The 27,617-nt window shown below is 43.4% G+C and overlaps 1 protein-coding gene and 1 long non-coding RNA gene across 3 annotated transcripts; one reads left to right on the plus strand and one right to left on the minus strand.

The window, feature by feature from the left end:
* Positions 1 to 1,107: 1,107 nt before the first annotated feature.
* On the plus strand, positions 1,108 to 25,936 carry LOC148026207 (uncharacterized). Of its 2 annotated transcripts, XM_087692214.1 has the most exons (16): positions 1,108 to 1,334; positions 1,591 to 1,714; positions 1,807 to 1,878; positions 2,025 to 2,081; positions 2,245 to 2,307; positions 2,434 to 2,508; positions 2,787 to 2,897; positions 3,130 to 3,189; positions 3,292 to 3,474; positions 3,566 to 3,643; positions 4,002 to 4,049; positions 4,244 to 4,295; positions 4,400 to 4,489; positions 25,412 to 25,491; positions 25,610 to 25,672; positions 25,805 to 25,936. In XM_087692214.1, exons 1-16 carry the CDS (start codon positions 1,246 to 1,248, stop codon positions 25,862 to 25,864), a joined length of 1,305 nt encoding a protein of 434 aa, XP_087548340.1. In that variant the 5' UTR covers positions 1,108 to 1,245; the 3' UTR covers positions 25,865 to 25,936. The 2 variants fall into 2 exon arrangements, with proteins under 2 accessions (XP_087548340.1, XP_087548341.1); XM_087692215.1 differs by lacking the exon at positions 4,400 to 4,489.
* On the minus strand, positions 4,499 to 25,865 carry LOC148026208 (uncharacterized). Its single transcript, XR_015693034.1, has 3 exons — positions 25,716 to 25,865; positions 25,391 to 25,512; positions 4,499 to 4,951 (listed from the first exon to the last, which is right to left on the minus strand). It is a non-coding gene; the product is annotated as an uncharacterized LOC148026208 (long non-coding RNA).
* Positions 25,937 to 27,617: the final 1,681 nt, after the last annotated feature.

A 27,617-nucleotide genomic window follows, 5' to 3' on the forward strand; every position in this document is an offset into this window, starting at 1 on the left:
AATCAATTTGATAGAATAGGAAGAGTAAAGGAGAATATTAGAGATAGAGATAAGAGTACACTAGACTAAATTCATTAGTATTTCCATTTGTTTGATACAAGCTCCAAAAACACAAAAAAAAAAGATGGTAATCTAGTGTAAAGCAAAGACAAATATTCTATCCATTTGATTCTTTTGCATGGCATGAAAGAGCTTCATGATTTACTAGCATAGAGAACATTCTCGTATACATGCTCCTTATCTCAAGGTATACGTAGTAGTCTTTTTTTTCACTAAAAAGGAGCATTGGCATTCATCCCCGAATGACCAAGGGATTACATCATTTACATTTTTCCAAAAAGACTTAGATGAAGCAAAAACTAAGATAGAGCCCCTTCAATGCAATGGCCTTTGAAAGGAATCAAAAGGTCTCTTCCTCATTTACACAAGCCAAAATCCATGGACCATTCACAAAACTTGGTAGTGTATGGCAATCAATATTTCAAAGTTGCATTAGTTCCCATCCTCCTAGTGTTCTGACACCCTGACATTCAATCAAGGATGCCTTTGTTAACTTTAGAACACTGACATTCAATCAAGGATGACTTTGTCAATTGTAATGGAGACTATATGTGAATGTTTAATTTTCACAAGAAAAAAGAAAAATGGTTTATTAGATATCCTAACCACAATGGTTGATTGTATCTGAGATATCCTTACCATAATTGTTAAATGGAAAGGAAATTTCTATTCATGAGTTTCATGTGACATTTGGCATTTCCAAGTTTTGCCTAGAGACTCGTAAAGTTGGATTTCAAAGGGACTCAAAACAGAAGAACAAGAGGCCAACATCATCTAATGTATGTAGCAACTGAGTAGGGATGTTTATCTACCTTAAGATATAAGAAGCCCAAGGGCATTTCCAAGTGTCCATGCAACACTTTGTTTCTATCACCTGATTTGCGAATGCTTAAGCGTCCCAAGGAAAAAAAGTGCCGTTATGAGAGAGGGCCTATTCAAAAATATTAAACAAAAGCAAGGGTACTGATCTTGGCAAGGGGAGATATATTCTTGGCGTGTATATAAATACGAGAGAGAGAGCACGAGCGAGCGAGCGCTCATGCAACACAAAGCACTTTCGTCAACCTGATGCTTATCAAGCTCTGTGCGTGAGGTGCACCCAGCCAGTTCTTTGTTTTTCTGTTCTTTTGGGTCACTCCCGAAGCTTGTGTGGAGGGAATTGTTACATATTCATCCAATTCGACCATGGCTACCGGTGATGTGGAGGGCAATCTCCAGCGTCTCCGTGTCCAGCTCCGCACCATCGGCTATCCCCATCCGCTTGATTTGATCGGGTACCCCTCAGGCCATTAATCCACATTACATGCCATTGTATTGACAAGCATTTGATTTCCCAATGATCCGATGTGGAGCAAAATGCAGCATGAATCTCCTTAATCGGCTCACAAACTTTCAGAACTCTAATCAACCCTTTTGCTCTGCATCAATCCTTAGTGAAGGATTCCAAATACCCATAGCCAACATGCAGTATTTTGAAGCCTTTGATATCTATCATTTCAGTTTGGATGGACTAATCATATCCATGTATAGGTTGAAGGAGGGGGATCCTGCATCTATTCTGCCACTTTTACACTATGCTCTCCTGGGCTATTCACGCCATGTCTCTCGATATCTTTCTGAGAAGGGATATGCACTTTTTGCGAAAAATGATATGGTAATGCCCAAAAACGTGCAATACTCTCTAGATTTTGTCCATGAAGTTTCAATGTTTCTTTCATCGAATTACTGAAATGCATCATTTTGCAGCGCTTCATGGAATGCACACTGAAGTTCTTACGAGAAGAATTTGGCTACCGGTGTGCACTCACACTGGCTCAGGTCTTCTATTTACTTCGCATGCAGTTGTCATTAACTCGTTTATATAACCTCAAGTTAAACTCTTCCAACCTTCGTTGATGAGCTTAACCCAACTGTTCAATGAATGATGTAATTCTGAAAAGCCTGTTGTCTTGTGGATTGATCAGATTTTCTCACATGGCTTCGCAGAGAGAAAGTTCATGTTGGTACATGATGTCATACAGGTGAGATGGTCCTTGAAGAGTCCAAGCACCAGAATTGGGCTTTCTCCTTTATATGGCTGTACTACATTTTTAAAATGGGACTAGCTCCAACTCCTACAGTAGCATATTTCACTCAAGACTCTTTTAAAACACATGTAGTGATAATGGTTGATATCAACAATAGGTTTGCAAACGGAAGCATACAGAGTTAGTGAAATTAGCTCGCCGGGCTCAACAAGAACGGAAGGTGAACACAAAGTAGTGAGTCCCAAATTATCCATGTTGAATTGTCAGATCATCAGAGGCTACTGAACAGGCCATTATGTACAATGCACAGGCAAGTACATAACAAGCTCCTAATCTTTTTGTGCAGATGTGCAAACGAGAACCAACACTATCTGATCTTGCAAAGGATATAGATATGGGAAACCTTGATGCTTTACAGATGGTATAGAAGACCATTTCATAATGGATGAAAATCTGCTTCATGCTTGCTTTCAGTTGTGTATTCATCCCTGCACTTCATGGAAGGACCATCTAAGCATCTTTACTTACAGTGCCATCCCATTGATGCACATTTATTTTAGATCTTCAAACATGCATGCCACTTTGTTTTTCTAGATAATGTACATCATAAGAAGTCATTGCAGACAGTTAACATCTGGTCATGTTGCCACTGTTAAGCTCAACATAATGATTTGGACATCATGTATCATGATGAAACAGATCATTGAGAGACGTGCTCGTGACCAAGCCAATGCCAAGGAGAAAGCTGCTTCCAGTGAACCGAATGATGTCAAACTCCGTGAATTTAAGCTGAACCTCTTGGAGGGCAATGTGAGAAACAATGAATGTAAATCAATGTTGGTCCTCTTTCATTAATTGGTACCTTATGAAATGCAGAGTATAGATTTGAAAGGATTTCTACCCACTCTTTGTTTATAGTTCTGTTGTCTTTAATGTTAATCAAACCTTCATAGGCCTGATGACAGGTTCCATTTTTCTTGATCGTTTATTGCCTTCAGAATATTATTAGATCATGTAGACCTGATGAGAAGTTCTTTGTCAGGGACACAGTTCTACGCCCACTACAGTTAATGGTGTGGGAACTAAATCCAGATCACTGGAGGTAAAGAGTGCAGCTAATTACTAAGATAAGCCTAAGTCAGAAAATAGGATCAAGCTTCTCAAAGTGGATTCACCATGCTGTAAGTGTTGTAAAAAGCTGCAGACAAAGGATGCGTTAGACAGCTCAGCTGGCTCCAAACCAAGCCATGAAGCTCCTAGCAATGGAGAAAGCCAAGTACTGGACAAAACGAATGAGGATATGGCCAAGCATGATGATGCAAGCCATGGTGATAAAGAACAATATTCACCATTAAGCCGATGCTATGAGCAGCTCAGAATAGAAATTGTAATGAGACCACACATTACAATGTTCTATCACCTGTTGTCATGGATAGTAAGGCATTGATGAAATTAAAATCGTACTTCTGCATTGCCAGGTTGACGTTGCAGAGAATTTGGAAAAAAGGCTTCTCAGTCTGGAAGAAGAAGTGAAAAAAATGACACACAATATGCAGGTTTAAACCATTCTTGTACAGCATCAACATGTTCCTATGTAAACTCTAATCAGCATGTCTGTTATCCTCAGCTGGCATGTAAAAAAGTAAACTTATAAGAAAGTTAGACCATATATGATCGACATTATAAAGGCATGTCAAGTCACATTCAATTTGGTACTAAGAAGCTGATCCTGTCAAATAAAATGATATTACTTGGAAACGAATAGTATCGAGGACCTATCATGGGCTCCAAGCTGAATATGTGGTACAGAGAAGATCTAACTGAAGGAAAAGTGGGAGTAGGTGAGTGATCTTGGTAAATGCAACGTGGGTAAACTTTGCTGACTGGAACATTTGACCTTCACAAATAATGCAGGCTAAGCTCGGGTCTCTTGAAAGTCAAACGCGGTTTCTAGAGCATCAGGTGGATCTTTGAACCTTTTCATCAGAGTTCAAACTTAATCATTAGATGTCCATATGTTTGGAAAAGTGATCAAAAATCATGTCTTGAATGTTTCTGGATGTATACTTTTCATTATTTTTACCTCGGAGACACTCATATTTTCTAAGTGATAAAATGCTCGATATAGGATTTATCATATTATTTCATTTATGCAGTGCATCAGTATGGGAAGGAAAGCTCCATCAAGCTACGGAAATCTCCATCTGTGTATGTAACTCAAATGGATTTCTTCATAGCTTGATAAAGCCCAATATACACACATAAATACACACATAAAGCGAGACTTACATTCAGGAAACATGTCAATTCAGATGATAGAACCTTTCCTCTAAGAAGATCGGATGAGAATCTCCATATACCTGTTTCTCAAACTATAAGGGACATCAGTAATATCAATCAGAGTACGTGCAATAAATGGATGTTTCAATAACAAAATTGTGTTTAGCAGACTAATCCTTATTTAGTCTTGAACATATACAATTAACTGCAAGACTTGAAGCCTGAAATGCATCCCAAAGTTACTCCTCACTGTAGTTCACTCATTGAGTACGGTGAAACTGGATCCTAAAGCTGACAATATAATAACCTCAAATGTAACCAGCAGGGAACCTTGCCTGCTTCTCTTTTGGTCATTGTATAACAGGAAGTTGGGTTTCCCTTTGTGACCATGCATGGTAGCTCCACAATGTATATACATGCACCCTTGTATCTCACATTTCAATCTGAATGGTGCTGCTGCTGCCTTGTGGGAGTGAGTGTACGTGGCTGCTAGGCTGATTTGGATGCTCCAACCTCTGGCTTCTACAGCAGCTATATTTTGCTGCCATCCCCCTCTTCTAACTGCATTTTTGCTGCCTCCAGCTCTGATCAATGGAAGGAATTCTTGTAAGATACCAATAACATAACAAGAAAGAATAAAGTGAAGAATATAGCTCACAGCTCTATGAACTCAGCAACAATAATAGTGTACAAGGGGAAGACCAGAGGCGTAAGTCTTTTCCCACACTCTCACATGACCGCAGATCTCACTGTACTCAGTGCAGCCACAGGGACTAGTCTCCCATGGTTTATTCTGCCTGCTTGATACCATCTGCTTGAGTTTTATCGGGCAACCAATGTTGTTCTCTGCTCTGAAATTGTGCATTTGACCTTTAATGTTGTCTTTTTGACATCCACAAGCCCAATAGAGTCTCTGTACTCAAAGACATATGCAAGAAACAAACTGTATGTATGGCGAAAACTTAGATACAATGAGCAACTCTTAAACCTCTTGCATGTGCATGTCAATACAAATGCTACAGAAGGAAAAAAAAAGCCAAGTGGGATGATGGTCAAATTGCCAAAGAAGAAGGGAGTTGCAGCTGCATATATATTGGCATACACTGTATGTGACCTAAAAATGACTACAACCCCTAGATAACCCTCTTAAGTGGACAAATCCGAGTGGTCAATGTTTTTTTTTTGCAAGTAAAATGTGGCTGATTATATTACTCAAAAAACTGATTACAACGGAGTGCTCATGCTCAACAGTCTAGCTAGAGTTGATGAAAAGTCACAAATACATCATGTTTACAAGCCTCTCAGGACGGTCTAGGGGGGATGGGGGAAAGAAGCCATGGAGGGGGGGTGTATCGCCAACTAGGGCTGCCTGCCTGCATCACAAAAAACAGGTCCTGGCCGCCCAAGTGCACATGAAATGACCACGGAGCTCCTGACGAGCTCTGGACTCGCCCTGCACCTAATCCCATCAGCCGCAGAGGTAGTGGATGATGGAGGTCCATAGCTCTACTAAGGTCGCTTGTGCTAAAAGTCTCTCTCCGCCGAAAGCTTCCTGACACCGCGCTTTCCAAATATGCCATCCAGTAAGACTCCCTATGATCTCCCATACCTCAGAGTGGTCTACTGTGGGCTCCAGTACCTGGTGGATGGGTAGAGTCTCCAAACCGACCACTGCGCACAACCTTGCCTCGATAATGAATATCGTGTCATGCATCCCGGCCTCATACAGAAGGTGACCGCCCTGGCTGACTGCCTGCCAACAGAAGGCCCCCCATGAGATACATCCAAGGCTGGGTGCTATACGGGGAAGGATGCGGCATGCTCCTCTCCATATGAACTGTGCCTCCTCACATGACCAAAGGCCTCCATGTGCCACCAGCCATAAGAAATACAATACCCTTTTTGGCCTCCAGCTATCCCATAGGCGGCACCAGAAGGTCCGTCCGAAAGGCTCCGTAATGCTGTGCTCCGCCCAGTGCCTGCTATGTGATGGTACCCAGTCCATATCCTCCTGCGTCAGTACGTGTCTACCAATTCTGGCAGTGTACTCCAGGAACCTTGGTGGCTTCTTGGCAACCGTAGTGACCGGCCATAGCCACTCTCCCGGATCCCACTCCAGCTCATCAAGTGGCCCACCCTCCCAGATCCAGAGGCGCCACTCCCTAAGCTCCTCCCAGAAGACAAAAGGGTCGATCCGCCATGTCTTTCCCTAAAGGCCAATCACCCGGATCCTCCTCCATGAAAGGACAGCTATCCCCTCATCCTGCTGCCCTCTGTCAAGAGCCAAACGCCCCCCCTACTGTACGGTGAAGAAGGTCCCAAGTGGAGCGCCGCCCACTATGCCTGCTGGTGAAAACCTAGCGGCCCATACCTTAGTGGGTTCTATCGGCTCTCGTATCGGGGAAACAAGCCACTCCTAAGGTATCGGGAGAACCAACACGAGGCTAAGGAGGACCTGAAACGCCATCGCTAAGGAGAACCTGGTTAACCACCAGGACTCGACCGGCTAGTGAGAGGCGAGCCGTGCTCCAGTAAGTCAGCTTCCTTCGAATGAAATAAAGGACAGGAAGAAACTGTTGGGCTGGAGTGATGTCGAGTCCCACCTGGAACCCTAGGTACCGAACGGTCCTGTCCTCTACTCACCCATCTAAATCCCAAGTGGACGCCCCACTTCGTGCTAGAGTCCGGGTCTGTGAGGAAACCAACCGACTTCCGCTAGTTGATTTTCACTCCCGTTGCCGACCAGAACATCTCAAGAGCCAACCTCACTCTCTCAAGTATTAACTCATCATCCTCTATGTAGAGTGTTGTATCATCTGCATACTTTGAGTCTAACAACTCAATCTCCTCTCTCACTGGAAGTCGGAGGCCCCGTAATCTGCTCATACGTGACCTAAGGAAGTGAGACATCGCGTCTGCAAAGAGTAGGAATAGGTATGGGGCCAGGGGGCAGCCCTGTCGGACCGATCTCTCCAGCCGAAACTCCTCCCCTCGCCTTCCACCTATGAGAACCCTACTGGTGGCTGATCTGTAAAGTACAAAGACCCCGCGAATCCAAACCTAGGGAAAACCCAACCTCACCATGGTGCCCTCTAGGAAATCCCAATCCACCTTGTCATAAGCTTTCTCGAAATCCAAGAGTAGTATGGCCAGTTTCTGCCCACTGTGCTGAGCCCACTCTGTCACCTCAAAGAAAGTAAATATATTGTCCACGATGCTCCTATCCTGGACAAAGCCTGTCTTTGTGTCATGGATGATGTCTGAAAGCACGGAGCGTAGTCGCCTACCAATCATCTTTGCCAGTGCCTTATAGGCCACTGACAATAAGGTGAACGGTCTCCACTGGGAAAGCTCCAACCGGTCTCCCCCTTTGGGGAGAAGGTTGATAAGGCCTACAAAAAGACTCCCTGGCATCTGTCCTAAAGTGAAAATCTCCTGAAAGGCCATCAATAGGGGGTCCTTCACCACTTCCCAGTAGGTGGTGAAGAAGGCCTTAGAGAGGCCATCCTCTCCCAGGCATTTCTCCATCCTGTGTATGGAAAGCCTCCTCTAGTTCCTTCTCTGTGAAGGGGGCTAAGAGGGAGCATCCCATCTCCTCTGTGACGAGGGTCAGGATGTGATCCCAGACTTGCTGTCTACAACGTTGTCCTCTAGCTAAGGCTATCTCCTGCTGTGGAAGAGGCACCTGTAGTAGTCGATGGCAATCTCCATCACCTCGTTTGGGCTAGAACGAGTCCTCCCGTACTGATTTTGAAGGCTGCATATCTGCTCTCTTGCGGTGCGAGGCTGGTGCACCTGGAAGAACTCCCTGCACATCGTGTCCCCCTTTCATGCCCAAAAAGCTGCTAAGGTGCGGAAAGAGAACTCCGAGCGCCTGTCCTCAAGGCCAGCAATGGCTATTCACACTCACACCTCCTGTGTGTGGAGGGTGGGATCCCCTGGTACCTCCTATAATAATCTTTGCATGGCTGCAAGGTCCCACCGGAGTGCTCTTTCCTCCTCCCTGCTCTACTATTTGGCTTGTATGGCTGCCTCTTGGCAGATTCTACTCGACTCGACTAGGACCTCTGCAACTTCCTCTGCGATCTGGTCTCTCCTACCCCACTCCCTAGTCCAAATTTTCCTTATCTGTCTCGTCACCTCCTCCCTCCTATAGATCGAGTCACGGATCCAACAGGATTGTGTGTCTAGGGCAGATGTTGGGGGATCAAGGATCAGGATAATTGGGCAATGATCAGACAGCGTGGTGCCCACCAATTGCTCAATTTGGCCTCCACGAGAGCCTCCCCACTCTCCCACATAAAACCTACCAACCACTCCAGCAAGAGTCCACCTAGCCATCTATATCCCAAAGAGAAGTTCAGTGATCTTTCCCTCCTATGGAAGGCAGGGTCTCTCCAGGCATTGCGTGCTCCTACTGCCAGTAGAAAGACCACCCATGCCTCCTGCTCCTCGCCAGCCATGCCTTGATAGTTTCTGCCTCTACCCTTTTGGTCCTCCAAAGCCTCCAGGTTGTTGAAATCTACTCCAACGATCTAGGAATCCACCTCTGGGAGTCCATCCACAATCTCCACCAAAAACCTGTTGCATGCCCTAACCTCCGTACGGGCATAGACATTGACGACTCCAAGGCACGAGTCCCCCATATCCAATCTGATCCATAGAACCCTCCCTGCCACTATCGTCCCGTGGTCTCGTACACAGGCGGTGAGACTTGGGCCAATAGAGGTGCATACGCATCCACTCCTACCGTGTGCACCTATGGCGTGCTCCCAGTAAGTGTGTGAGCTGCCCGGGAGTATCTTCCTAACCTGCTGGGCCTGGGTAGGAGTGAGCTTGTGCTCCTGTAGAAGTGAGATGTCGATCTATGCGGCAAGGGCAGGCTGCAACTCTTGCCAAACAATCAACTTCCTGGAACCACATGCCCCACTGTAGTGGAGACTATTCACATTTCAGGATGCAAGGTGTAAGCTCATGGGGAAACCTGTAACTGACCGAACAGGCATCTGTTCGATGTGAAAGCTGCTGATGAGGAGGAAGAACTATAGGGCATACAAGTACGCTTTGCCACCGGTGTGGACGACGAACTCCAATCCCCCATGGTGGCCCTCGACTGGACCATAGGGGTGATAGATGCTCCAGGTGATACTATCAATGCATCTATCAGCCATGATGAGAGTTGTGACTCTGTGCACTGGTAGAAACAAGCCGCTTGTGGCAGAGGCCACTCAATCACATCCCGGGGAGCTCTCCACTGTGAAGAGGCTCGAAAGATAATGCTCAAGTGTGGGATCTCAGCACCAGCCCACCAGTTAATGTCCATCATGCAACCAAGCCACTGCTGTGCAAACAGTGGTAGTCCTTTATTAAGTGCAGGAGACTTCTCATAAGGTGCCCCGCTCTCACTCAGTTATCCAGAATAAAGCACAAGAGATACCTCTGTCTCACCACCCAGTCACGCCTAGAAAGTTGCTGGCCCCAACTCTATCGTGACTTGATTGCCAGCCATCAACTTGAGGTGAGCTATTCTATTTTTCGAACTCGCTTACTTTCTAGGCTCCCCTTGACCCCGTTCGGGCGCCCAAGGACCCCAGACGGTCATCCCTCGAGCGTTTCCCATAAATTACATTCCACGTAATATAACATTTCCTCCCCCTTAAAAATTGGTTTCGTTCTCGAAAACGATACTTGGAAGGTCCAACTATAAATTGGGAAACCTTATCCTTAAAGTACTTACTCGCTCCCTTGTTGAGCTTTCTTCTGAACAATCTTTCCATTTCACCAGATATTCTTGATAAATAGTATTCCTTGTTCGTCTGTTACGAACATTTAAAATTCTTTCTGGTTCATGTGGAATAGATTGGTCGCCAAATAGCTCCTCAATGTTATCATTTAAGATTAAATTATCCATATCAACCAGCTTCTTTCTTAGCTTGCTTACATGGAAACTGGATGTGTTTTACTACCAGCAGGTAGTTGGAGCTTGTAAGCCTGTTCTCCCACCCTTTTAAGTATTGTGAAAGGACCACAATACCTAGTTGACACCTTTGGACATTGTCCCGTTTTCATGGTTTTAGTTTGTTCAGGCACCTTAAGATAGACCAATTCCCCTTCTTCAAAGGAGATGTCTCCTCGGTGCATAAGCTCTAGCTCGATTTTGAGCTTTCTTAATATTTTCTTGAGCAAATTTTAACATACTATTCATATCCTCCAAAAAATCCTTGGTTGCCTGAACCTTTTCCTTATGCAGTCCTTTTGTATGAGGAGCTTTGGGCTGAAACCCATACATTAGCATAAATGGACTATATCCAGTGAAAGAGTGTTTGGCACTATTATATGCAAACTCTGCTACTGGTAAATACTCTTCCCAATTTGTTTTCCTTTTACTTACATGTGCTCTCAACATATCTTCAAGGATTTGGTTAACCCTTTCAGTTTGCCCATCTTCATGCTAAGTTTAATATCCAATTTCCTAAATACAATATGCCAGAATTGACTATCAAATTTTCTATCCCAATCAGAAACTATATTTGCCGGAAGGCCATACAATCGGTATATGTTCTCAATGAACAATCTAGCCAATTCTAGTGTTTTAACATCAGTTGAAGTTGAAATAAACCTAGCCATTTTGGTTAACCTATCCACAATCACCCACACAGAGTCGTGCCCCCTCTGTGTTCTGGGTAACGCGACAATAAAGTCCATGGAATCTCTAATGGGTGGAGAAGTCCTCCCATTTTCAATCTTTCAGCTTTATTAACCTGGCATTTATTACATTTGACCACATAGTCAAGGACGTCCTTATTCATTCCAGGCCAATAGAACTGCCTTTTAATAAGACTGTAAGTCTTATTAACTCCTGGATGTCCCGCGCTAGGGGTATCATGACATTGTCTCCTGCCCAATCTGAGTCACAGTTCCCCACAAGAGAAGTTCTGAAACTGTATGTGATACCATAGTCAAGAGTTTTCTTCAAGTATCTGAGCACCTGCATCCCAGCCTTCCAATGACTCTCATGAGGTTTGTTTGAGAACCTGATCAAAACACCAACAGCAAAACTGATATCTGGTCTGGTGTTACACAAGTAGATCAGACTGCCGACCAGCCTCCTATACCTCCCAATGTCTGCTAGTGCTGATGTATCCTCGACGGATAACTTTGCATTCACCTCCATAGGTGTAGCTATCTCCTTGCACTCGGTCATGCCAAATGCCTTCAAGATCTCCCATGCATACTTCTTCTGAGAGATGAAGATCTTTCCTGGCTCTTGCCAGACTTCAATCCCCAAACAATAGTGTAGCAAGCCCAAGTCTGTCATTTCAAACTCAGAACTCAAAGCCTTTCGAGTTTGGTTGATCATATCTTCATAGTCACCTGTAATAAGAAGGTCGTCCACATATAGGACAATCACTACAGACTTTTTACCATCCATGTAAACATACAAGTTAGCATCTGAGGCACATCTTTTGAAGTTTAGGTTTAAAAAGAACCTATCTATCCGCTGGTACCATGCTCTGGGGGCTTATTTCAGCCCATACAATGCCTTCTTCAGTTTACACACTTTGTTCTCAGAATGGGGGGCCTCAAACCCTGGTGGCTGAGCCACGTACACCTCCTCCTTGAGGTCACCATTTAAGAACACTGACTTAACATCCATTTGGTACACTGGCCACTTCTCATGGGCAGCCACTGCAAGTACCGTGCGAATAGTGGTCATTCTGGCAGTTGGGGCAAATGACTCTTGAAAATCAAACCCTTCAACTTGTGAAAATCCTTGGGCAACCAGTCTAGCTTTGTACTTTTCTAAGGTACCATCAGCCTTGTACTTCACCTTCCAGATCCACTTGGTGCCAATAACCTTCCGCTTTGCTGGTCAATCCACTAGCTCCCAAGTGTCATTCTTCATTATGCTGTCATACTCCGCCTGCATAGCAGCCTTCCATGATGGATCTGCAAGTGCTTCTTCAATGCTTCTTTTGTATGCAACAAGGGCACTGGCGGGCAGAACATCCGGATACCCAAGCTTATGACACTTAAAAGCACTAAGGGAAGAATAAAGGATCCATGGCTCCGTGAGTATAGTGGAAATTGAAGAAATTTCGGATCTAGCACAATGAATGTGGTAACTCACTCTATAAGACAACTCAAGCTACATCGAACAGCCTTACTAGTCCTCGGGTGGAACAAGAGGAAGTACGCCATCAAGTTGTTGTGGGATGGTCTGCAACAAAGCTGGACACGATGGATGATCCGCAGCCAATCTTTGTTCCAAGGCCCAGACAATAGTAGGCAGACCTGGGGAATTCGCCAATGTCAGAAAATTCGGCAACCCCACAATCCATAGCAATTCTAGCGTTCCCATCAACAGACTTTAGGTGTCCACCGTTTTCAATTACAATTCCTTTAGTTCATCTTTTAAATTGGTTCTGGCATTCAAAGATCACCTTCTAAAGATGATTCAACTAGATCGCCTTGTGCAACCAGTACAGGAGGTAGCAGCCATGACTGTAGAAGTCCTTTCTAAGGAGATGCAAAAAGTGCAATGAGAGCCGGTTCCACCAAGTTCTGTGTCTAATCCAACCGTTCCAGTAATTTTTGTCTGATGTCGAGGCTAGAAAATCAATGATGTTGTCCTACATAGTGAATCAAGAGTGAATATTATCACTATGAAAACCTATAAGAATTTTGGGCTAATGAATTGGGAGCCAGCCCCATTTTGAAGAAACTATAGGCAAGAAAGAATAGAGATAGAGCAAGTAGAGATGAAGCTACATGCTGTCATTCTCTTTCATTATTCTTCAACCATATTCAATCTTCACAGTCTCACACAATACTCATAAGACTACCTAGGTTATACAACCAAACCATAGTTAACTAACACAAGTCAGTTTACTAGACAGCTGTCATGTTGGGGATAGAGTACTGGTGATGAGCTTGAACTCTCAACACTCCCCCTCAAGCTCAAGAAGGGTAGTGTACTCCAAGTAGCTGTCTGAAGTGACTGAACTTATCTTTACCTAGTGACTTGGTAAAGATATCAGCTACTTGATCATATGTCTTGACATGTAGGAGATCCACCTTCCCTGCAAGTACCATCTCTCATATGAAGTGATAGTGTACCTCTATATGTTTTGTTCTGGCATGATAAACAGGGTTTGTAGCCAATGGTACACTACTCATATTATTGCAATACAATGTCACTAGAGCCTCTGTGTGCATATCCAAATCAGCCATCAACTTCAGCAACCAAGCAATCTCATAGGCTGCTAATGCAACACCTCTGTACCCTGCCTCAGTACTAGATAGTGCAATTGTCGGTTGCTTCTTACTACTCGAGCTAATCATTCCACTGCACCAAGGTTGAATGCATAACCACTAGTAGACCGTCTGATAAGGACATCCTACCCAATCTGCATCAATGTATCCCATGAGCTTCACGTCCTTCTCTCTCTCATAAAAAAGTGCATAGTCTACCGTTGCCTTGACATAATGCATGATCCTTCTCATTGCATCCGAATGAGGTTTCCTGGGCTTTTATATAAACTGACTAATAAGCCCAACTGCATAGCTAAGGTTAGGCCTAGTGATGGTCAAGTGTATTAGACTTTCTACCATCTACCTATACATGGTAATATCTACAATTTTAGCTCCAATGTTTGCATCCAATTTGATATTCTGATCCAATGGAGTCTCAAGTGGCTTACAATCTCTCATGCCATACTTCTTTACCATTTCCAATGTATATTGTTTCTCCATCAACCAAAGTCCATTGCTTGAATTTACCACTTCAATGCCCAAGAACTTTTAGCTCACCCAAATCTTTCATGTCAAATTCATTTTTCAGCATCCTCATCACATCTTGTATTCCAATGTCATCATCACCTATGATAATGAGATCATCTACATAGATGACTAGCACAACCAAGCCTGCATTAGTCTTTTTGGTAAATAAACTATGATTAGCTCTATCAATTATAAAGCCTTGGCGTGGGCGACCATCATCCGACATCAGTGAGAGGGAGGGCTTGGGATCATAGACTACAAGAAGGTCTCCAAGAGTGTAGACCAAGGCTTGGCAGTGACTGGAGGCCGTCCTTGAGATGGATCTTCACGACGGCCCAAATCACGCCCCCTAGATCCTCTTTCCTCCACAACCTACTTCATGTGTGGCAGGGCCTCCCTAAGGCTTTAATTCAGAGCCCCCAACTTGCCAGGAGGAGATAGACTCCCAGCCGGTGATCTAGAAACCCCAAGTCAGAGATCGAGATGGGGTATAGATTGACGAGCGCCCCCACATCCAATGGGCTGGTTCGGAGGCCGGCCCTACTCATACCATTAGGACATGGCGGGAGGTGTACAGGATGGTGGACCAAGACACCAAGAGGGCAGACCTGGAAGATCCTACTACAAGAAGGTCTCCAAGAGTGTAGACCAAGGCTTGGCTGTGACTGGAGGCCGTCCTTGAGATGCATCTTCACAACGGCCCAAATCACACCCCCTAGATCCTCTTTCCTCCACAACCTACTTCGTGTGTGGCAGGGCCTCCGTAAGGCCCTAATTCAAAGCCCCCCAGGTTGCCAGGAGGAGATAAACTGCCAGCCGGTGATTTGGAAACCCCAGGTCAGAGATCGAGATGGGATAGAGATTGGCAAGCGCCCCCACATCTAGTGGGCTGGTTAGGAGGCCGTGGTTAGGAGGCCGGCCCTACTCGTACCATTAGGACATGGTGGGAGGTGTACAGGATAGTGGACCAGGAGGTGTTGTAGCAGGCATCAGGTTGTCAAAGAGGAGTTGAACTGAGGAGAAGGGAAAATGGCGCAGGGATACCTCAAGAGTGGCTTGATCCCTTGATACGAGAGCCAATAGAGCCTGGTGAGATATGGGCTGCTAGATTTTCACCACCAAGTATCCCCCTACAGGTGGCAGGTAGAGTGGGCGACGCCCCATACAAGACTTTCTTCACCGTGCAGGAGGGGGGGCATCTGGTCCTTGATAGAGGGCAGCAGGATGAAGAGATCGTTGTCCTTCTGTGGAGGAGGATTCGTGTGGTTGGCCTTTAGGGGAAGACCTGGCATCTAGACCCTTATGTGTTCTGGGAGGAGTTCCAAGAGTGGTGCCTTTGGATATGGGAGAGTAGGCCACTTGATGAGCTAGAGTGGACCCTAGAGAGTGGCTATGGCCGGCCACTGCGGTCGCCAAGAAGCCACCAAGGTTCTTGGAGTACACAGCCAGGATTGGCAAACACGTACTGATGTAGGAAGACATGGACTGGGCGCCTTCGCGTAGCAGATACTGGGCGGAGCACAACATCACAAATGCCTTCCGTCAGACTTTCTGGTGCCACCTATGGGATAGCTGGAGGCCGAGGAGGATATCGTATTTCTTACAGCTTTTAGCACATGGAGGCCTGGCAGTGGGGAGTTGGCTAGCCTAAATGCAAAAGAATGGAGGGTGTAAACAGTGCACACAGCAGTTTTTGGAAACTCCAAAGCATTGCTTTTAGTCGTGTGAGGCGGCGTAGCTCATGTGGAGAGGCGCATGCCGCATTCCCTGCCGTCTAGCACCCAATCTTGGATGTATCTCGTGGGAAGCTTTCTGCTAGGAGGCAGTCAGCCAGGGCCATCACCTTTTGTATGAGGTCGGGATGCAGGACACGAATTTCATCATTGAGGCTGGGTCGTGCGCAATGGTCGGCTTGGAGGCTCTACCCATCCGCCAGGTACTAGAGCCCACAGCAGACTACTCTGAGGTATGGGAGATCGTAGGGAGTCTTATTGGATGGCACATCTGGAAGGCGCACTGCCAAGAGGTATAGGCGACTTTGGCAAAGCTCTAGACCTCCATCATCCACTCCCTCTGTGGCCGATGGGACCAGGTGCAAGGCGAGTATCGAGCTCGTCAAAGCTCCGTTTTCACTTCATGCGCACTTGGGGTGGCCAGGACTTGTTTTTTATGATGCAGGCAAGTAGCCCCAGATGGCGATACACCCCCCTCCCCCCCCCACCCATGGCTTCTTGCCCCCAAACCGCCTTGAGAGACTTGTTCACATGATGTATTTATGACCTTGTACCAGCTCCAACTAGTCTGTCGAGCATGAGCATTCTGTTGTAATCAGTCTTTTTGAGTAATATAATCAGCCACATTTTACTTGCAAAAAAAAAATCAATTATAAAGCCAAGACTCTAAAATAACTACTAATACGTGCATGTCAGGCTATTGGAGCCTGTTTCAGTCCATAGAGAGCCTTTTTCAGCTTACAGACAAATCTGGATATTGTGGATGTATATACCCTTTAGGCTGATCCATCAATTCCTCTTCTTCCAGGTCACCATTTAGGAATGTATTCTTCACGTCCATCTGTTGTAATTTCTAGTCCTTTGTTGCAGCCAAAGCAATTATTCTTCTAATGGTTGTCATCTTAGCAACTGGGCTGAATGTTTCCTCATAGTCTAAACCATATTGTTGAGCATATGCTTTTGCTACCAACCTGGCCTTGTATCTTTCAATGTTGCTCTATCAAAGTTGCATTTAAATTTGTACACCTATTTATAGCCAATAGTCCTTTTACCTTCAGGCAATAGTCAATAGTCCTTTTAAATTTGTACGCCTATTTATAGCCAATAGTCCTTTTACCTTCAGGCAATGCAACCAGTTTCCAAGTCTGATTTTCAGCCTATGCAGACATTTTCTCATCCATTGCTTTGCACCAGTTCTTATCCAAGACAACTTCAGCAAATGTAGTAGGTTATTTGTACTCCATGGACCATGACTTTGGTCATATATGCATAATGACTTGTAGAATATGCACTGTATGTGAATCTATCAACTAGGTATCTCACCCTTTGCGAGCGTCTCAGCTGCGATATACTGCTTGATTCCCCTCTTTGGAACATATCTGCTCTCCTTAACACCAAGACTATACACAGACGGAATTCCAAGTTCACTGTCGAGGCTTTCAATCGATTCATATCTAGAAGTCATTATGCCAGGAGTCAACATGTCAGACACATCATCAACAACTTTTCCTTTTTCTCTGCATTCCACATCATTTCCCCGCCTCACTGACATAGTGTTGTCAGTGGATGATGATGCATAACTGCACAATCTGCCAGCCCAAGGAGATACACTGGGAGATACATCATTTATAAGCCCAATCATAGTAGTACTCTGTTGCTAAGCAACAATAGATCCATAGTCTGAAGACATATTAGTAGGAACAACAGTAGAGGATGCATACCAAGAAGCCATCTCATCAAAGATGACATGTCTACTGTACAGTGTTTTCCATGTAGACGGATCAAAGCATTTGTAAGCTTTTCGTTCTTGACCATAACCAATGAACACACTCTTATGTGCCCTAGGATCCAACTTCCTTCTCTTTTCATCTAGGATATGAACATATGCATGTCTGGCTTATGCCCATACAATTGTTGATACCGTGTCATTTCATGTATACGTGTAGTCAGGGTTTGATTCAACGCATACATTGCTGTCATTACAGCCTCAACCGAGTAGTACAATGGCATGTTTTTCTCATCAAGCATTGCACGTATAGTCCCCATAAGTACCCTATTCTTCCGTTCAACCACTCCATTCTGCTGTGAAGTATAACTGCATGAGAACTACCTACGAATGCCATTCTTGGCTAAGTATGCATCAAACTTATTAGATGCATATTCCCCACCATTGTCAAATCTTAAACATGAGATAAAGCAATCAAACTCCTTTTCACCCAGTCTCTTGAAGTCCTTAAAAATAGCAAACACCTCATCTTTTTATTTCAGGATATACACCTAGTTATACCTACTGAAATCATCTATAAATGTCACATAGTATTTGGAGCCTCCAAGAGATACATTATGGGCTAGTCCCCATACATCAAAGTGTACTAACTTAGTGGCCTCGAGTTGTTCCAAACATGTTTTACAAATGGAAATCTACATTGTTTGCCAAACTGATAGGCATCACAAACATGACCTATCTCAATGTATGCAAACTTTAGCAAATCAATGACTAGTTGCTTTATTTGCATAGTGTGCAGCCGTTGAATATTTACATGCCCAATCCTTTTATGCCATATCTCAAGATCTCTAACAATGCCCTAACCATGTGCAAACATGGCTGATTTCAGCTAAGGCAATGCAGCATCCAATGTGAACATTCGACTATGTCTGTTGCCACAAGCAATAAGCTTGCAGCCATTGCCAAACTCCTCAATAAAACATTCATGCTTATTAAAGCAAACCTGCAAGTTCTGCTCGATCATCTGTCCATCATGAATGACCAAGGGAACCACATTCTTATTCTTAATGCTATGTTGAGTATCATCTCCTATGCAAACATACCCATGCTTTTTTGGAACCATGTCAGTAAACCATTCACCATGTGGTATCATATGATTAGATACTCCAAAATCAATGTACCAAACACCATTTGGCTTAGTTTCCTGAGCTGTATGGTTCTAAACATACATCATAGCAAACAACCTATCAACAGAAGCATCCTTAGCATGACTTGATGATGCATAGTATCCCTATTGTTTGCCTTTCTGATTAGCTTGCTTTTTTCAACAATCTTTGGCAATGCGGCCATACTTGCCACAGTAATGACAATCCTTATCCTTGTTAGCATTTGTATGCATTGACGGTGACTACCATGATCCTCAACCTCTAGAGTTACATCTCCCTCTTGCTTAGAAATATCCACCACCTCTAGCCATTTTCCCCTGCTAATTACTGGCATTCTGAGAGCATACTGTTAAGTTCCTCCACCATGAGCAAACCCTCTTCCACAGCTACCATGGCCTCTTTGATTTGAATAAAATACCGTGTCCCTACCCTTCGAACTACTCAAACCAGTAGCTAATCCCAATTTGACCTCTCTATGTATGAGCAAAGATATAAGTTCATCAAAATCTGGCATCTCAGATCGCATTGAGATAGAGATGTCAAGGATTTATATTCATGTCCCAGAACATTCAAGGTCACAGCTACCAAATCCTCATCGTCTACATCAACTCCTACTAGAGTTAACCGAATTGCAATGGTCTTTATCTCAGTCACATAATCCTATAAGGACCGTCCTTTCATGTCCATTGTATTGAACTGCTTTAACTGGATTTTGCGCGCGCTAGTGGTCATGCTATAAAATCTCATCAAAATATTCCAAGCATCCTCTGGTGACTTGCAATTCATTATCTGCATAACCACTGCATTAGAGATACATAAAGACAGCCAATGCAACACTCTTTGGGCTCGTTCCATCCATGCACAATGTGCCCTAAGCTAATCAGCTGTTGCATTCTTTTCAAGAAGCTTAGGTTCAGCTTGCACACTTGTGACTAAGTCCCAGTAGCCTTTTCCGATGAGAAAATTCTCCATTCTGATTTTCCAAATAACATAATTATAGTTGTCTAACTTCTCACCCACTATTTGTGTAATAACATCACCCCTCTCAGCATTTGCCATGTCTGCAACTGAAGTAACTCGGTTCAATCTTATAGATATTAATGCCTGACTCCCTACATGCACCAATCATCTGTTTAATGAGTCACTGCTTGCATAACACTCGGGCAGTAGTCATACATTCTGAACTTATCCTAGTTCAGCTCATTTCAATCATTAACCAGCTATTAGTACATCAAGGACATTTCAGAATCCCAATTGCATAACATAAGTATGCTTTCTCTCAACTAAGACAATTCTAGTTCTGAGTAATTGCACTAGTATCCCTGTTGTACTAGTACCCTACTTTGAATCGCTAAACATCCGACATAACACCCATGAATAATATCATACCATTGTAGACATTATCTTCTATCATTTTGCAACCAAGCTGTCCAGTAGTGAATAGACAAGCAATCTGTGACATAGCCCAATCAGCTTAATGATATCATGGACATATATTACCTTCACTAAACCTCAATACATATGTGTATAAGTATCACTGCTCATACATTTTCCAACTTCCAGTCCAGTAAGAATATAAATAGTCAGCAGTCTGTTAAATCAGCCTCATAGAAGACAAGCTTGAGCATACAATGCTCTTGAACATGCACAGGTCTATCACTGACCATTTGGTGCCATACCAACATCTGTAATCAGCACCCTGAACTCCGCAAAGACATTCAATTCCGGAATTGCAGAGATTTCAGCTTATATGACTGCACAAGATCTAATACATGCAGGAAATAGATACTCAGTATTCCTTCAACTGACTACTCAGATATATTCATATTTGTCACAGCATTGCTGACCTGCCCATGAGTGCTTTACTCAGTCATCATACTCTCCACAATTGTGCCATTCATCAGCAATGGGCTGCCATTAATCACTGCCAGTGCGTAAGAGAGAATCAAGTACATTTCAAGCTAGACTAAGTGAGCTTCAGGCCTGCTTGATATGTTCACTGCTGCTGCGAAACTGAGACAAATACAAGCTTCAAATGGTGTTCCCTGATGCCAACTGTACCCTTGATGTTAATGCTCAGGACCTGCTGTACAAAGGCAAACATGACTTGCTGAATTGTTTTCACAGTCCACAGAAAAAACTGGCACATTTCTTTCTTGCTGTCCATATTGAATACTGCTGCTGGTTATTCTCCAAAGTACTCAGACATGAATGTTCAGGGTGTTGCAAAGATGCTACCCTATAGTAGCTAATGAGTGACATCAATCAGAGCCTCCACGCAGTCAGCTGAAAATGCGCCCTGTGCTGTCCACGCAGATCTGAGGTCACGCTGTCCATGCTAGGGAGAAAGCCCACATTTTTGTTGTCCTCCACCAATGCTACTGATTTTTCATACTCCTATTGATAGAAGTGAGTCAACACTTGGTCACTCAGTTCTCACCAACTGTTGAACTCCATTGCAGGCCCTTTTTCCTCTACACATATAGGCAAGAAAGGACAGAAGTAGAGATGGAGCTACATGCTCTCATCCTCTTTCATTATTCTTCACCCATATTCAATCTTCACAGTCTCGCACAATACGCATAAGACTACCTAGGTTATACAACCAAACCATAGCTAACTAACACAAGTCAGTTTACTAGCCTAACTTATTAGTCTACACACACACACACACAAAATTGCTAGTGACAACTGGACTAGACAGCTGTCATGTTGGGGATAGATAGAGTAATGGTGATGAGCTTGACTCTTTCAACACATTTTTTGTTAGAATGGTGAATCAACAAAGAGTGCAGCTCAGAATTCTTCACTCAATTCTGATCGAAGTGGCTGGGATTTCCTTCTTATTCTCATTAGTGGTCCTTAATATGAAACAGATAGGAGAAAATTATTGCCTCTTGTTTGGATGGCCCCGGTTGTGGTAGGCTCGAATTAGTCATAATTGGGATTGGGATTGGTTGACTATCCACCGAGGTCATCATAAAGTTCGTTTCTCCTTGAACAAGATTTCTCCCCCACCAAGAGCATTCAATCCATTAGTGACCAAGACTGTTAATATGGTGGAAGGTTTTGATGATGAGGAGGTAGCCTTCTTGGTAGCAAAATGCTGATTTGGAATCCATTTGCCTGGTGGATATCTTACACATAAGTCAACAATATTTCAAGTTGTGATCATTAGCATCTCTCCTTCCAAATGAGATTCCGAATGCTACAAAGCCAACATTAATACAGGCACCAATGGAATCAGCTGTCCCAGATTCATCTGAGGAGAAAAAAGCGAAAGCTTGCGAGTATTGCAAATTTAGATGTGGCAAGTGTTACGACAAGAACGGGAATTTGAGGCCTGGCTATAGAAGGTGACAAGGGTTACAAAGAATGAATTATCTACAGTGTTGAGAAATGACAAATGATGTATGCTCCAGAAGAGATGTCCTAAATTCCATATGCACAGTGAGGAGAGTGGAACAACCCAACTTCTATAAAGCATTGTACTTGACTATCACTTTCATAATGATGAATACAATATCATGATGCTTTCCTCTTTCAGTTAGTGTCATTGTCATTGTCAGTCCAATACACAAGATTGTCTTTATGAGTCCAAGCTTCCATCACCTAATTCACTTGTGTAACAGTGGTATACATTGTCTATGTCAATATGAATTTAGTCTTCATCTTCCAACCTCCATAGCTCCTACCATGCTCTAGATCCGACATTCTTAACATGGTATCAGAGCTCAACTGAGCATGGTCAGCTCCTCACCCTACTTCTCCAGCTCCCTTTCACCTCTGCCCACCTTGGTATCAACTCAAGACTTCATTTCCCACTCCACCTTCACCTTCACCTTCACCTTCACTGGAGCTTTCATGGCTGCCATGGACAGCAGTACCCTGTCTGCTTGCAGCACCTAGATCTTCCTCCACAAGCCAAATCTCGTCAAGCATCCTTCTAAAGAAGTGTTCCTTTACTCAATAAGGATCTCTGTGTCACTTTACAATAGAGCATTGGGATCTCTGCTGCCGAGTATTGCACAAATTATTGCTTGTTGTCCCTGTGTGTGCCTGCAAACTGTCATACCTACTGACCTTGGAGGAGCTAGTGTGAGCAAACCAGGCCATTTCAAGCTTTGCATCCTTCTAGAGACTTCTTCTGCAGGTCAAGGTGCACCCTCTCAACACCTCAAAGCCTGGCATAACTGACGACAGTGGCCACCATTGACGTTTTGTCTAGATCTGACGCAATTTGCACTGAGCAGAAATTCATAGATTATTCGGACCTGTAGGCGACACAATCTCTGCTGCCACCATAGGGCTTTGGTAGCCCCCCAAGTGGGCTAACCTCACCTGAGAGGGTTTCCCAAAATACTCTCTCCATTTATCACAATCTGAGAATCCCTAATTGTCATCTGTGGGCAGCCATAATACCTTCAAGGTCATAAACACTTCATTTTCCACTTCATTCCAACACACTGAAGTCTCAAACACTCAAGGTCTAATCAGTTTCCAACAAGAGAAATTCTCAAGAAGAAGATTTGAAACATCAAGCATCAACTATCAAGTTCAACATTGAGTCTTCAAGGCATAGTATCTCTTGATACTCCATTAGTGCTTCTTAGCACTTGGATCATCAGCTCACTCAAGAACAACTCATTTTTTGATCCCATTTTAGTTGCTTATTGTAATGTCCTAATTGATCAAATCTCTTGTAAGTCTTAACCCCTTTGTAAAAGGATAGACACTGCCCAAGTACGCTCATGGTAAGACCTTCAAAATGAGTGAACTTGAGCAAATAGCTAAATTCAATGGTGAAGGCTTTCATGCTTGGAATAAAAAGACCATGTACCACCTCATGAGGAAAGATCTCTGGATCTCTTTGAAAATGATAAAGGTAATGCAGATGGCGGGAAAGAAGCTTCAGAAAGCAGGATCCTTGCAATAGCTCCACCAAAAAACAAAGAATGGAAGAAGATGAATAAAGGCTTTCATGCTTGGAAGGAAAAAACCATGTACCACCTCATGAGGAAAGACCTCTGGGATCTCTTTGAAGATGATGAAGGTGATGCACATGGCGGGAAAGAAGATTCAGAAAGCGGGATCCTTGCAGTAGCTCCACCAAAAAACAAAGAATGGAAAAAGATGAATAGCAAGGCACTAGGCCCTTCATGTCAAAATAGTCCCATACAAACACATCCTTAAATTCCTTCAACAGAACTATCGGCTACTTGCAGAACTCCATATCCAAATGAGCACCGAGTTTTACTAGCTTGGTTTCATCCGAACCAAGGTACATTGTAGATAATTCATCCTCTATGACCCTTGTCACCCTCTAAAGAAGGGCCTCAAATTCTCGCTCTTGTCGCAACACTTCTACTACATCCAAATTTGCAATAGTTGTAGCTTTCACTTCTTTCTCCTTGGATGAATTTGGAACAACTAATTCCATTGATACCTATATCAATGTTGGCTCTACGGATTTGGAATCTCATTTGGAAGATGCCAACAATTGCGAATTGAGATATTGCTTTTGCTATGGATCATCCCACAACTTAAAGGCGTACTCTCTCGTTCCACCCAAGAAGGTCCGGTAGGGTTGTCAGGTGCAAATTTGAGTTGTTTTCCACCAAAGCGGCTTACCATATTAATTGCTAGATGCGAAATTTCTTTCATTCCCACCGTAGTCAGGAAAGACATGGATCTTTTATCCTGCCCTTTTTGCTTTTGATTGTGATGTGCTATAGGCCAACTATAGACCTCATCTACTAGCTTACTGAAGATGCTTTAGAGAGGCACAAGGCAATATGATACGTCAAAGATGCCAAATTGAGTTGGAGATAAAAGAGCACAACACGTCCAGTTATCTTACTTGCTACAAGATACAAAATACCTGTGCACCTCTTGATGTTTGTCCCGTGTAGTAATAGTTGTTGCCCAAACATGAGACAACCGACACATTCACAATCTTCAAGGCCTCATTGGCACAAGCATAGGCTCCACCGCCAACATCAGCTCCACCATGCACAAGGTCATTCAAGTTGACCATTGATAGAGCTAAAACCTACATAGAGCTAGGAATGCTATTTAGCTTGGTGCTAGTTGATGATGTTCGCAAGAGTATCTAAGGATCCAAGCTTTTATCTTCTGTCACTTCCAACATTCCAAAGGTATCACTTTGAAAAATGCCTTTAGAGATGTGTCTAGATGGCTTCATCATAACCTACATTGGATCCTTTAGAATAGTAGGAGAGCCAAGTGCCTTGCACACATAGATCAAATGGCAGTACTTTTTTGTTAGTTGTTCTTTGTTTGTCCATGATAGGATAGGATTAGTTGTATTCATCAATTTGGTCCTATAAGTCATTTTTGGCCTTCAAGAGGTGCGAAATTTGTGTGTCACAAGTGAGGGAGTCAGCAGTGAATCTGTGGCTTGCATGAAAGGCTCTCTTTGTTATTTGGTGTCCAGCATTGCTACTTCTCCCGGTGCATCTTCAAATAGCCATTCAGTGCAATAGTAAGCAATATGGTGACGAGCATGATATCACACAGGAGTCTGACATTAAATACTGACTGTTGACAGATTGTAGATTAATATAGATTCAAGCGATATGGGTTTTCTACTACCTTAATCGTTCATTCTTGCAGATGATTTACTTGGAAGTCGCATGCCCAGTTTGGAGTTCCCCCAAGTTGCGTCTATTAACAACCCATTCTTGCAACAGCAGGTGCAACTCGTGTGCAGCTAACTACACATAAGAAGTTAATAAGATTTATAGCCATAGTTACTGATTAAACACACTGTTGACAAAGGATGCCTTTTTCTTATTTTTGTTGGAAAAATAGCAACATCTCAGTACACAGGAGCTGATTGCATGCGTCAGGGCTCGCTGCAACAAAACCAAAGAGGTAATCTCTTGTTGGAAGCATTAAAGATATGGAAGAGACTCACTAATGTATGGACGGGGTGTTCCCATTTTGTTTTTTATGGCATATGGATTGCCTGACTCTCTCTCTCTCTCTCTCTCTCTCTCTGTCCAGCTTCTGGGTATGAACAAGAGTTGGCATGGACCATCATCCTCACAACCCAACGATGGCTGAGACGAGAATGAAGACATATGCATATGCTCCTGATCTTCTTGAACGAGGCAAAGGGGACACACACCGTTTTTGTGAGTTAGTGAGGATTGTAATACTGCAGTCCCATCGCCACTACTGCGCCGGAACTTGGAAGCATGATTAAAAGGCTTCAACCCATGTATACAAGCCGGTTTAGGCATCCTTTATGTTTTATAAGCCATCATATTATGTGGTTGCCTAGAGGTATGTACGGAGAAATTACTTTTAACAGGCCCTACAAAAACCTTCTTTCATGGCTTTTGAGTTGTCAAAAAGCATGGCTGAAATGGACTTACCTTTATCCATTTAAATGTGTTATTCAAATATTGTAATGTTTTTCCCCTAATTTTTACAATCCACTTGGCACTAAACCTCAGCTTTTCTCGATCCATAGCACTCTAAAGACATTGTTTGATGATGAACCTCCAATCCTCCCTTCCTCTCTTTTTTATCTCGTGAAAAAGTTTGAATTAATGAATTGAAATATTTACAAAAGAACTTATGGCCAACCAAGCACACACAAAGACAAGTAGCAAACACACAACGATACAAGAATAGAAGGGGATCACAAAAAAGTGGGCACAACCGGGGTGGTGTGATATTCATCCATGGGGCAACCACCTCTCCGAAGATCACACCAGTCAAAACCATGGAATTAATTTGCAATAATGACAGCCCTCGAACATGACCACAAATACCTAAAGCTGAATCACAAAAAAACGCATGGCATGCCCACCAGATGTGTCAAACATCTATTGAACATAGAAAATGAAAAAGACAAAGATGATATGGCTATAAAGTGGCAATGGATGGCATCTTGCCTAAAACCCAAGAACAAATTATTATCCATTGACATCCACATACTCCGAAAATGAAATCCCATATTCGTCTCCTAGCAATTCGATAAGAGATAAAAGGATGAACATGAATCTCATCACATGTAGTACAAAAGACACATCTACCATTGGAGATCTTACAACCATGCAACATATCCCCTGTGGGGATGCCCTCAATAAGAAGCCTCTATATAAATACTTTTCCATGGTAAGGAAGCTTAGACCTCCACAATTGAAGCAACCAATCACGCCACTTACTTTATTATCTTGAGCAAACCAAACTTTATTTGCTTCCTTACTCACCCATCTCTTATCCTCAACATTTTATGATAAACCTGATTTGGCCTATCATTTCAAAAAATCATCTAACTTCACAAAATCCTAGTCCAATCATGGGAATGAAGATTGAAGTGTAGGCAAAAGGGGATATTATTGAAGTCGTTCCTCTAAGTTCAACCAAATTAGCTTACTCACCCTTATCCTCAACATTTTATGATAAACCTAATTTGGATTATCATTTCAAAAAATCATCTAACTTCACAAAATCCTAGTCCAATCATGGGAATGAAGATTGAAATGTAGGCAAAAGGGAATGTTATTGAAGTGGTTCCTCCAAGTTCAACCAAATTATCTTGTAAACCCGAGGCATCCGAAAGTATTGATGGATACAATGGAAAGAATAAACTGGTGCGCTAATCAGATGTTGGGTGTGTTCATAGCGACGTCGGTGTTGAGATATCGAGCTCCACTCATGATATGCCAGGGTGATCGTTGTGCATTTATGTCACCGACTTGTTAGTTGCAGATGCGGTTGGTACACCGCCCATGAATAATAGCTAGATGACAGCTATCCTTATCTACTCTAGTTCGTGGCTCAGTTAGTATGCCACCTTAGTTAG

This window comes from Lygodium microphyllum, chromosome 14, assembly GCF_053477565.2.
Source record: "Lygodium microphyllum isolate KBCC chromosome 14, Lygodium_microphyllum_v1.1.10, whole genome shotgun sequence".
In the NCBI taxonomy this organism is placed as follows: domain Eukaryota; kingdom Viridiplantae; phylum Streptophyta; class Polypodiopsida; order Schizaeales; family Lygodiaceae; genus Lygodium; species Lygodium microphyllum.

Coding starts and splice junctions, on each gene's coding strand:
- LOC148026207 (XM_087692214.1), top strand. CDS start 1,246: ATGGCTACCGGTGATGTGGAGGGCAATCTCCAGCGTCTCCGTGTCCAG. Junction 1,335..1,590: donor CATCCGCTTGATTTGATCGG/GTACCCCTCAGG, acceptor ATCCATGTATAG/GTTGAAGGAGGGGGATCCTG. Junction 2,082..2,244: donor TGGTACATGATGTCATACAG/GTGAGATGGTCC, acceptor TATCAACAATAG/GTTTGCAAACGGAAGCATAC.